Below are 12,519 nucleotides of genomic sequence, written 5' to 3'. Positions count from 1 at the left end.
ATAGCTCACCACACAATTTACAGAGAACTTTATCGCCTCTATCAATAACTCCATATTGTTCAGTCCAGGCATCTTGGAAATTTCTTCCACTTCCTTTCTGTGAAATTTTAGTTTTTTATTAGTGCTAGCTGCCATTGTAAAAGGGTTCACAAATTATTATATGAATATTATATTATATAATTATTATTATATAAACACAGTCAAATTATTATATGAAGATTACCCTCCAAATATTGCTAAGATTTTCGAATTTGTTATCCATTCAGGTTATTTCAGCTGGAAAAACAAGATCTACAAACAAGTTGAAGGTACTGCCATGGGTAGCCCTCTGTCTCCACCTTTGGCAAACTACTTTTTGAAACAATTCGAAGACACTATGTTTTCATCCATTCATCCTCAACAATCTCTTTGGTATCGTCATGTCTATGATGTTTTCGCTATTTGGTCACATACTGAAGATGAGCTTTCCACATTTCTACAACAGAGGTATTCAATTCACCATAGAAAAAGAAAATTCTGGTACTTTACCATTCTTGGACATCCTCCTTACTCGAACTTCTTCTGGTACCTTATCTACAAGCGTCTTCAAAAGCCCACATTTACTGGCAGATACATTCATAAAAAGTCTGCTCACCACGCATCTCAAAAATTTGGCATTCTTAAATCTCTAATTAATAGAGCATATAAAGTTTGCTCTTCTCCAGTAATCTTACAACAAGAACTTTCCATCATTAAAAAGTTAATGGAATCGGATAATTACAACCCCAATCAAATCCAACATATAATTGAATCTTATGTTCCAATACCTAAGGTTTCTTCAACAGTCTGCAGAGTTCCAATCCCTTATATTCCAGGAATCTCAGAGCCTATAGGTAGAATTTTGAAAAAGTACCAATTGATTCCCACGTATGTTCCTATCAACAAAATTTCCTCTTTATTGCCTTCTACAAGGATAAACTATCATCTCTATCTTTGGCTGGCATTTACCAAATACCATGTGAATGTGATGTTTCTTATTTTGGACAAACTGGCCGTTCTGTGGAAAAAAGAATTAAGGAACATCAATATTATATTGAATACAACAAACCTCAGAAGTCTGGTCTAGCACAACACAGTATTAACACTACTCATAATATCCAGTGGGATAAAGCTATTCTCCTTCGTAGATGCAGGTTCAAATATGAAACGCCTTTTTAAAGAAAGTTGTGAAGCTATTTTACGCCGACCGAATTTAAATCGAAATGATCGTCTCTTTCTCTCTCTCTTGAAGATCTGGGAGACTTTTATTTTATGTAATCAATAAAAAAAAAACAATTATCTTAAAGATTAATTATTATTTTCTATCATTTCCTAGCACACACAGCAACAATTGTATTTTAATAGGTGATTCACCGAATGTTCGTTACTTGTATTCCATTCCTATAACTGTTTGTGTAACACTGAAGATGTACTATTAGTTTTAGTATGAAATATCTGTACCTTTATTAATTCAAAGTTATTACTGTGGTCTTACATGTTCTTTTAATAACAATTATATACAGCAGTAATTAAACAGTAATAATTAATAAGAAATAACAATTACTGAAATGAATTATACACCAGCAACTCAAATTACTTAAGTGGCAGACCATGCAAGGCTACCAATACTTCTTTAAGCAGGGTTGCCAGATTTATTACCGGTACGTTCGTAGCAACCTTGTTATGTTTTACTCTCTATCATGCTACTAAATAGCAGCTATTTAGTAGGTTTGTTGCAACATCATCGTAAGTTGTTACTATTTGCATTATTTAACAAAATTTACTGAATTTATTACAACTATAAAAATTTTTTCATTATTTACTCAGATAAATTCAATATTTAATGCTGCGAATTATATTTTCTGTTGAAGTGATTTTAAATATGTTTAGAACTTGTATTACATGCATGAATGAATTTCACACAGAAGTCAAATGAAAACTAAGTTTATAATATATAAAGCACGTATTTATAAGTTTGTATCATAATTTTGTATCATAATATTGATCATAATTTTTATAAGTTTTTATAATATCATATGACTATGCAGAAATTGTAATGATTAAGAAAGAAAATGTAAACTTAAAACGCTCGTTGTTTATAGGCTAGTTACAAAATAAAATAGAAATAAGCTAACTACAAAATATAATTCTTTCAATGAACCGAAACCTACCTTTGCCTTAACTGAGAGCGATTTTACCTGATTTATCGCAGTTTTTTCATCAGAATACGAATATCTTTCGACATCCAAGGTGCCTCACCTGAAACCCTCAAGTGTGACACGCATGTCATAGATTCGCCATCACTGTCCTAGACACAGGAGCCCATGTCTCTGTTATCTCTTGGCCGTTATTTTCTGAACTAAGGAGCCTAATTCCCAAACAGATCATTGAACTAGCCCACCCAATCAAACTTTCATAAGTGACAAAAACAGAGCTCCACACTACAGCAAAGATAAGGGTGGTCATCACTCTGCCTAGGTTTCATTTGAACTTGTGTCACGAAACAATTGTTTCTCTAAAGCCATGAGCACAACTGATCACGTAATCTTAGGCATTGATTTCCTAAAAAAGTATCAGTTTGCATGCAATTTTGCCATAGGCATTGTGTCTCTATATGGGGTAGAGCTTAGACCAAATCCCAGTCTCAAGGAGCAACAACATCAGAATGAAGATGAGACAAGTGTAACGCTGGAGATTAGAGCAGCAAAGCAGATGGAGGAAGGTCCTGATTGGAGGGAGGAGTTAATAAGAAATGCCACAGGTCAAGCTACTTCTACAGAAGAAAAGAGGGTGATTGAGGAGTTCCTACACACAGCATTCCAGAAGTACAACAGGGTTTTTACTGAAGAGATCACCTCTTTGTCCTCTACGGATTTAGTGGAACATGCCATCCAAATCACTACAAAAAATCCTGTTCACGTTAAACAATATCAGACACCAATCAAACAGATGGAGAAACCCCAAGTGATGCTGCAAGAATATGAAGAGGTAGGGATAACTGAAAAATCAAACTCTCAATGGAACAGCCCTTATATTCTAATACAGAAACTTAATGGCAGTCTTAGATTTGTTCTGGACTTGAGAGAAGTGAATAAGGTCACTAGGCCAATTGACTTCCCATTATGCAAAATAGAAGAGCTGTGATGGAACTGGAAAATGCAAAATACTTCTTGAAACTAGATTTGAATTCAGGTTACTATCAGATCCCTTATGGAAGGAAGACAGGAAGTATTTTGTGTTCACAATGAGATGGCAGGAGTACCAACTGTGTAGGCTCCCACAAGGCGCACGAAACTCCGTCATGTCGTTTCAGTCCCTTATGAACACAGTCCTTGCTGGCATCCTGGGTGGGGTGGGGGGGGGGTTATTTGCTTTAAAGACGACCTATTAATCTATTCACGAGACCTACATACATACACACACACAAGGAAATACTATCAACCGTGTTGGCAAGATTGCATCAGACCAAGCTGTCTTTAAAATATTCAAAATGTCAATTTTTTTAAAGGATGTGGAATACCTGAGTCACAAGGTTAGTGAACATGGAATAATTCATACTCAAAGCAACATATGTGCCATTCTTGAAGCAAAAATTCCAAGAATGGTGAGGCAAGTCTGACGATATATAGGGATGATAAATTTTTATAGAAAATTTATTCCAATTTGTTCCATGTTGATGGAGCCTATTGTCAAACTAACAAAAAAAGGGAGTAAAATTTAACTGGACCAGTGAGCAGCAAGGCACCTATGAATCTCTAAATTTAGCTCTAACAAGATCCCCTGTCCTTATGTACCCTAAATTTCAGGAGACTTTTTTCCTTTCGGCAGATGCCTCATACAATACCATTGCCTCTGTGTTAGAGCAGAAGCATGGGGACAATTTCCGTCCGATAGCCTTCATTAGCAGAAAGCTCTCATCCTCTGAGCTGAACTATTCGGCCATTGAGAAGGAGGCCTTGGCAATCGTGTTTTCATTCAGGAAGTTAAGATATTTGCTGTTAGGACAACATATAATACTAAGGTCGGATTACCAGTCACTATCTTTCCTGTTCTCTATGAAGGATAAGAACCAAAGAATAATTAGATGGACCCTGGAACTCCAAGAATGTGACATACACGCAATATATCTCAGGAAAGAAAAATGTGGTGGCTGACTACTTATCGAGATCTCTAAGAGCAAAAAATGAAGATGAGCCTAGTGACAGTGATAATCCCAACCCCATACATAAGATCAAGAATTAGAGGAGAACAAGAATAAGCCCCCCCCACACACACACACCATGGAAGTTCACAGTTCAGCAGAAAGACCCCATGTGGAGCACATTTTATATCAGAGTTGAAAAGAGAGAGCCACTGCCCAGTGAGTTTTCATTCCTGAAAACCCATGATGATGGACTTCTACTGTCCAAGCAGGAAGGGTTGGGAAGATGGTGAGACGAGTATTTGAATGATTTGATTGAGCGTAATAATATAACTCATGATTAGTTAGCAGACACAGTTCACAAAAAAAAGAGCATATGTCAACAAGCTTAGAAAATATAAGGATTTGAACCCTGAAAACTTGGTTCTCCTTGAGCAAAAATCAATCAAGTGGAAAGGAGGAAAATTTGGAAGAAGTGCACTGGGCTCCTATGAGATCCTGGAGAAACTTTATCCAGTTTAAGTTTTAGAATTCAAGACGTAAAAAACCTGGAAAGGTCATTATAGTACATTCGGATAGGATAAAGCTATATAACAAAAGAAATGACAGGCTTGTGTGCTTGGGTGACTCCTTAGACTCGTTGTTAGAAAAAAGGACCTCCAGTCATCAAGGGCAAAGGGATAACTTTATATCTGAGGAGGATGCTGCCCAATATCACGGTTCGTGAACCAGGAGGGTCACAATGAAAATGAACACTACAAGACTCCAAGGGAGAGCAGTACAGCGGTTGATGATACGGGGAGCGAGCAGCACTTTCAGACGTGATACTTCTTGAGATCAAGAAGCACTGTAAAAATGATAGAGAGAAGTAGTAATAAAATTCACCACCCAGGTAACAGGAGAAATAGAATAAGGAGAGCAGGTTGTCGTAAAGGGGTAAATTGAATGAGAAAGCATTCACAGAGTAGTAGCTAGAAAAAAGAGAAGTATGATAGACACCCTAGATGTTTAGAACATTTGTATATTTGAATGTATACAGAATTTGGTAACAATCTTACAGATGAAATGAAATCCAATTTTGATGATGCAACTATATATTATAGTTATTAACCACACTGGTAACTTACAATATATAACATTAATGAAATAAAGATGGAAAGTGCATGTGTTTTTAATGTGCTGTATTGTAATAAGTGGATGGAGTATCAAATACATGTGAGAATGTCTAAAAAATAAACAATAATACTCACGATTGCTCCCCAGAAAAACATAAGTTTGCATGTGAAGTATCTTCAGATCAGAAATAAACCTACTGTATACAGAGGCAGTGATTTTACATCACTACATCTGTGTGTTCCATAATGCATAGCACACATCCTTTTAGACATATATATTGGATATGTATTATAGGATGTTTCACTACTACTCAGACTAGTTTCGATTTTTAGTTAAGCCTCATAAGTGGCAGCTGGACCTACGTAAAGTGCACTTATCAAGTATGAGTTACAGAGGCCTAATGAAAAAATAATAATAATAATCCAGTGAGGGAGCAAAAACATGCTATAAAACTATTCTTTCTCGACACTTTCTAGACACTGATAAGACCTCAAAGTTTAAAATGTAGTAATCCTTCTGTTAAATGCAAAGCAATAATTGGACATTTTGATGTGAAGTCAATTGCTTCTCCATATGAGTAGCCAACCTGTGAAGATACTTCATGTTGTTTGCTACATTAATACACTTGTGTAAATGATAAAAACAAGAATACAATTTGTCAAATAAAATTTACTTGATGTCTGCTTACTAAGATAGGTGATAAAATTTGTTTTCTAAAGATTCTGAAATAGCAGCAACTTCATTGAAATAGTAGTAAAATTTATGAAATTACACAGTTTGATTAATAGTAATATGCATGCATGTATACACACACACACAGCCAAACATTTAAGACAAAATGTGAGGGGAGTGGGATCCACACTCACTACTAGAAACAATTAACAGTCTTAAATTGTTTCAGAAAAATTTAATAAGTAAAAGGATAACAGTACATACTTCTCTATAGCATTTTGGCTCAAAAACAGTCTCTGTAAACGAGGCAGTACATCCACTTCTGTCTGCATTGAAAAAAACAATTACTCTTTATAAAACAAGTAACAAAAATTATCTTAAATAGTTAGATATTTATAAACACAATCTTCCTATTAATTTTTCATTAACTTTTCTGATGATGATGTTGTTAGCCTAGATGTCCCACTGCAGGGCAAGCCTCTCCCCAACCTCTCCTACTCTCTTTCCTTTCCTGGGCCACTCTTGTCCATGTGACACTATGCTGTTTATCAATGTCATCTCTCAATCTTTTTCTCTGTCTTCCAGGTTTTCTGACTCCTCTAAGCAACCACTCTGTTGCTCTCTTTAACCATCTATCACATTGATATCTCGCCAAGTGGCCTGCACAATCTCATTTTTATTTCTTAACTCTTCAAATGATGTATTTTATTTTTATTAGGTCTCTTAAGTTCTTGTTGCTTATTCTATCAAGTCTGGATACTCTGAGAAAACTCCTCTCCATTGCTCTTCGGCAAACTTTGAGGGTTTTTTTTTTTTTTGCCTGTGTAGTGGTTAGTGACCAAGTCTGGAAACCATAAGTTAAAGTTGGCAGAAAAATCATATCTAATAATTTCATTTTTAAGCAAATGCGGAGGTCTCCTTTCATCGAATGCTCCATTACCCAGTGGCTCTTCCAAACACTGTTGATTCTGCACTGAATTTCGAAGTCAAAGTGATTAGAATGGAGATCATTTGTCCAAAGTATTTACAGTTCTCTACATATTCTATTATAGTATTTTCAACGTTAATAGGAATATATTCATGATTTGTCATTAATTTTGTTTTATGATAGGTCATTGTTAGATCTATTTCCTTGCTTTTTATGCTTAATTCATTGATCATCAGATTAAACTGAGAGCCATCTTCAGCAAACAGAACGATGTTATCTGCAAAACATAGATTGTTTAACATCTTCCCCTGAATAATTATACCATAATCATCACAATCCAGGTCCCTGAAAATGGTTTTGAGGGCTGCTGTAAAAAGTTTGAAACCAATGGGATTTGATGGAGAGAGGCATCAAACCTCGTTTGATGCCTGTCTCCATCCTAAAGAAGTCATTGCTTCCCTCCAACCTGATAGATGCCTCACTATTTTCATAAATGGTTTGAAGTAGCCAGATATATTTTTCCTCAATTCCCATGTCTTTCAAAGCGCAGAAAAGAGGGTAATGTTCTACAGAATCAAATGCTATTTTATGGTCAATGAAGGCTATATATAAAAGTTTATTGTATTCTAAATATTTTTCTACTATTTGATTAACTGTGTGTAGATAGTCTGTTGTAGAATTTTTTTTTCCTGACACCTGCTTGTTCATATGGTTGTTATTATTATTATTACACCCTCCATGGAGTCAACAGACTCATCGTGGGAGGTTCATTCAACTGACAACATATTTATCATGTAGAATCTTAAAGTCCTTAACACTGCTTGCATTAACAACATATTCTGGTAACGTCGTTCTGTTTGCTGAAGATGGCTCTCAATTTAATCTGATGATCAATGAATTAAGCATAAAAAGCAAGGAAATAGATCTAACAATGAACTATTATAAAACAAAATTAATGACAAATCATGAACATTGCATTAACAACATATTCTGATAATTTCCATTCACTGACAATTCTCCACATAAAAAATCTACTCCTCTCGCCCTTCACCACACTTTTACATGACTTCCAGGAATGACCTTGGGTTCTTCCCCTCTCACCTTCTACTCTTTTTATAATCCCCTCTGGATTAATCTGATAAAATCCTCACACAAACTTAAACGTTCTCTATCATATAACCTCTCTCTTCCTCCAGTCTGCCAAACTCTTCAACCTCTCTCCATAGCCAGCATTCCAAACTCCTGACATTGTCTTAGTGTCACTAATCTCTGGACCCTCTCCAATGTCTCCACATCACATTGAAAACCAGGTGACCAGATCTGAGCACAATAGTCCAAGTGTGGTCTGACCAATGCCTTATACAGTGGCACAACCACTTCCTTATCCTTGCATGTTAAAGTACTTCTTATCATAGCAGCACTACGATGTGCAACCTTAGCAATATGCCCTCTAAACTTCAGTCTACTGTCAACCATCACTGCCAAATCTCTAATCTCATTCACTTCCTGCAGTATAGCACCATCAATATAGTACACAGCCTTATATATCTGACTTCCAAAATGCAACACCTTGCACTTAATGATATTAAAACTACAACCCCACTCTTTCGCCTTGTCCAAGTAAAAAGTCTATTTAGGATCCAAATGGTTACAAATTCTTTTGAGGATTATTCTTGTAAAAATTTTATAGTTGTGTGATGGTAAACTTATAGTTGTTTATATCTGATTTTACATCTTTTTTTTGTGAAGAATTATTTCTGATTTCAGCCACTGATTAGGTAATAATGGTAATAATAATTACTATTATTAATGGTAATTATTAATAAGTAATAATAATTTCTGATGTTACATTTATTATTATTTTCCTGACCTCCATGGAGTCAAAGAATTCATCATGTGAGATTAACAACAGATAACAAAAATGTCTATCATACCACTTTTTACAGATATTCATCATATACACTTTTACCATACTTCTTATGATTGCCAAAGCTACAGCAGATTAGGAATTCAAAAAATCAAAAGCCAGCAACAAAAGAAATTCAAAATCCTCCAACATTATAGTGCTATGGGACAACTGCAATTGCAATAACATTGAATCATGGTAAATTTATCAGTAGTTCTAGTGTAAGAAGGTGTCAGCATGTTAAGTTGTGGTTATAACTCTGTCATCACACCTAGGCAAGTTTCAAAAGGGGAAATAATGGCACCCTCGGAACATGGATGACCTACTTCCAGTTATAGCTAATAACATTAATTCGCATGTAGGTAATATTTTAACCAAATCCAAACCTCCCAAAAGCAATATGCCATAAAAAGAAATCAGTGCTTTAAAAGTCAGTGCCAAATAATAACAATATTGTGATAACCAAAGCAGACAAAGGTAATGCCACAGTGATAATGAATCAAACTGAATATGAAAACAAAATACACATTCTTTTAAAAGAGCAGTTTACATATAAAATCACAGATTGTCATCCAACTAACTCAAAGAGAGAGAGAGAGAGAGAGAGAGAGAGAGAGAGAAGAATAAAGTTCATAAATTACTCAAGAAAGACACTTCCTGGCCTAAAGAAACTGTGAACAAACTTGAGCCTTTTCATGTGAGCCACTCAGAATATATGGAATACCAAAAATTCACAAACAAGATATGCACCTTATGCTTAATTGTGGATGGTATAAACAGTTCTGCACACAAGCTCACTAAATATTTAACTTAATTACTAGCCCTCCCTCCCCCTCTCCCACACACACACGCACAGGTAATATGTCCTCATTTGTAAAAAAAATTCTTCTGTTTACCGAAAAAGTATATTAAGAGATCATATTTTAAAGAGTTCAGATATAATTAATAGTTTGATATTACTTCACTATTCATGTACCATTAACGGAGACCCTTAATTGGTTCAAGTCGCATCCTCTCCTCAGACATTTGAATTACTCAAATTTACATGGAAAGGGAAGATATATAAACAACTAGAAGGAACAGCCTAGATGGGCTGCCAATTTTCACAAAGAAGACATAGAGAACCAAGCAATCAATACAGTCATTCTCAAACCAGTGGTTTGGCTGCACTACATTGATGATGTAGTTCCCATTTGGCTACATGGCCCAGACACATTAAATACATTTTTGCTGTATTTAAATAGCCAACACCCTAAAATCCCCTTCACAATGGAACAGAAATCTAATAACTGTCTACCCTTCCTAGATTACCTTGATGGACCTGTGTTTTATTCAGGATTTCTCCATGAGTTCAGGTCACAAAGATGTCTCCAACAGTCTCGATCTTGAGCCTCTCTTTTCCAGGTTATGCCCATAAATTTCACCAAGGGGTCTTCTCATCTTGTATGTAGTCTTCCTGGTTTTCTCTTTATTCTCGGTTGCCAATTAAGTATTCTATATGTTTATCTGTTATCCCTTAGTCTTCAAGATGAGATAGGCAGGTGTCTTGCCTATCTCATCTTGTTTTTGTATGATGCAGTTACTACATCTTTTACACCTGATTTTTTTCTCTTAGTTCAATAACATGTTCCATTTTGTTGATGTTACAAATCCTATGTTCTATTGCATACTGAGTTATCCTGCGAGGCTCTTATTTTCTTGTTGTGTTCCATGTTGCTGATCCATATCTAGTTTATACCTAAGACTATTATAATCACCTGCCTTATAATTCCACATGCATTCCCTTTTCTTTGATACACCTGCATGTCTATTCATCTTCCAAGTCAAAACCACATGGTCACTCTATCCAACTGGTGGGAGAGATGTCATCTCACTTATTATCAAGCTCTTCTGACGCTATGACCAAACTGTAGTTATAATCTCCCATAACAATCATTCTTCGTGCACTTGCCAAGCTCAACTGCCTAAGTATCTCCTCTCTCACCCTCTGTGCACCTTGGTTTGCAGCAAAACCCCACTAAATATCCTGTCTTAGCCACTGCTATCTCACACATATGCTTTCAAAACCATGTGTCACTGCCTTCTAAAGCCTCCACTCTTAGAGGACATAAGCCATCACTTATCATAAGCAGTACTCCACCACCAATTTTCCCTTTCCTATCCTGCAGAAAAATGCTATACCCTGCTACTTCAATTCCTGTTATTATATCATCCTCCATCAACCACTTCTCAGAGATCCCAATAATCTTTGGCAAGGCTGACACTATCAGTGCCACCAATTCATCTCCTTTATTTCAGATACTCCTGGCATTAGTATAAAGCATAAAAATGTCACTGCTTTTATACCTATCATTATCCCCTCTCAACCTCACTGGACCTGATGTCATCCCCCTTCCCACAAGAGGCCACCCCTGCTACCATCCACCCTGGGAATTCTAGTTTCCCCCCTCATCGACACACTGACTCATTCAAAAAAACAGCAATCTCTCCAGATTCCTTCGTCCTTCCTCATTGAAATGCAAGTAGTCTCTTGCATACAGTTCCATTCTGTCCTCAAATGCCCTCCAAGCATCCACATATTCCAATCCTCTCTTCTGACTCATTCTGGCTATTATGCTATTCAGTATTACTGCTCTTCTGCTTAGCTCTTCACTATCATACCTGGGCAACACACACACACACACACACACACACACACACACACACAATCCTTCCTCTCTGCATTTACTTTTTGCACAACCTCAAGCAAGAATCTCAGATCTCTCGCTGCTTGATTTACATTGCCTCTCAAGTCATGTGTTCACCATCACAAGCATTTCATCCATCCTTTCACCCCTCTTAATTGCCATAGCCACACTTTCTATCGTCCCTCCAGGCAAACTCTCTTCTGGCACCCTATCTTGCACACCACAGATCATCGAGTCACCATACATCACACCTCTTATCACTCTCTCTCTCTCTTTCTCCTTTAACCCCTTTCTCTCTGTGTTCCCCTACTTACCTGCTGTCCTGACATCACTCTATCCTTGGTTAAAGCACTCCTTTGCATTTCCTCTCTCTGGCTGTTTCCATTTTCCTCTCTATCATTCCCATAACTTTCTCTCACTCCCATTCCATGCCAATAATTTATAATCCAATCCCATATTCTCCAATTTTTGCAACAGTATTCCATGTTGTTTTCTGTGAAAAGCCTTAGTAAATTCAAAAATGTCTCAGTGTATTCTCCTTGTCTAACTCAGTGGTATCATTATTATAGAACGTGAGCAAGTTGCTAAAACAGGACCTGCTCTTAGTAACATGCTGTTCATTGCAAAGTAGAGATTCTCTGTCAACCCATTTTTGAATGCAAGTGCTAACCAAGTTTTCCAAAATCTTCACTGCCACTCCTCAGATTGTAATTGGTTGATAGTTGATACATCTGTCTTTGAACCACCCTTGTGCAATGGGATTAATCAATCTTTCAACTCCTGTGAAATCTTCCCTGTTCTGAGACTCAAATTCAGTTGAACACCCTTTTAGCATCCATGATGATATCCCATCAGTTCCTATTGCAGAATTCTTATTCAGGTTTATGCAACAGGTCTAGTACTTCTTTCTCATCCACATGAATTTCCTTATACGGTGAAGAGGCAATGGTGAGTTCAATGTTGCATATACCAGGTTGACAGCTTTTAAGAAAATAGCTGCTCATTAGTTGATCAATCACTTCTGCATCAGTCACCCGCATACATCTGCATT

General features: G+C 36.5%; 1 protein-coding gene across 3 annotated transcripts in view; it reads right to left on the bottom strand.

Moving 5' to 3' along the window:
• LOC150099834 (leucine-rich repeat-containing protein 49-like) overlaps window positions 1-12,519 on the bottom strand; it is an 853,241-nt gene that overhangs the window by 509,128 nt on the left and 331,594 nt on the right. For all 3 annotated transcript variants that reach the window (XM_090403687.1, XM_090403689.1, XM_090403688.1), the window contains exon 9: window positions 6,212-6,273. In XM_090403687.1, coding sequence (XP_090259813.1) covers window positions 6,212-6,273 — 62 coding nt within the window. The remainder of the gene's footprint in view (window positions 1-6,211; window positions 6,274-12,519) is intronic.

Source organism: Typopeltis vanoorti, chromosome 14 (assembly GCF_054136105.1).
Source record: "Typopeltis vanoorti isolate ZY-2024b chromosome 14, IOZ_Tvanoo_1.0, whole genome shotgun sequence".
Classification (NCBI taxonomy): Eukaryota; Metazoa; Arthropoda; class Arachnida; order Uropygi; family Thelyphonidae; genus Typopeltis; species Typopeltis vanoorti.
Note: the sequence above shows the minus strand (reverse complement) of the source record. Positions and strands in the feature narration are given on the sequence as shown.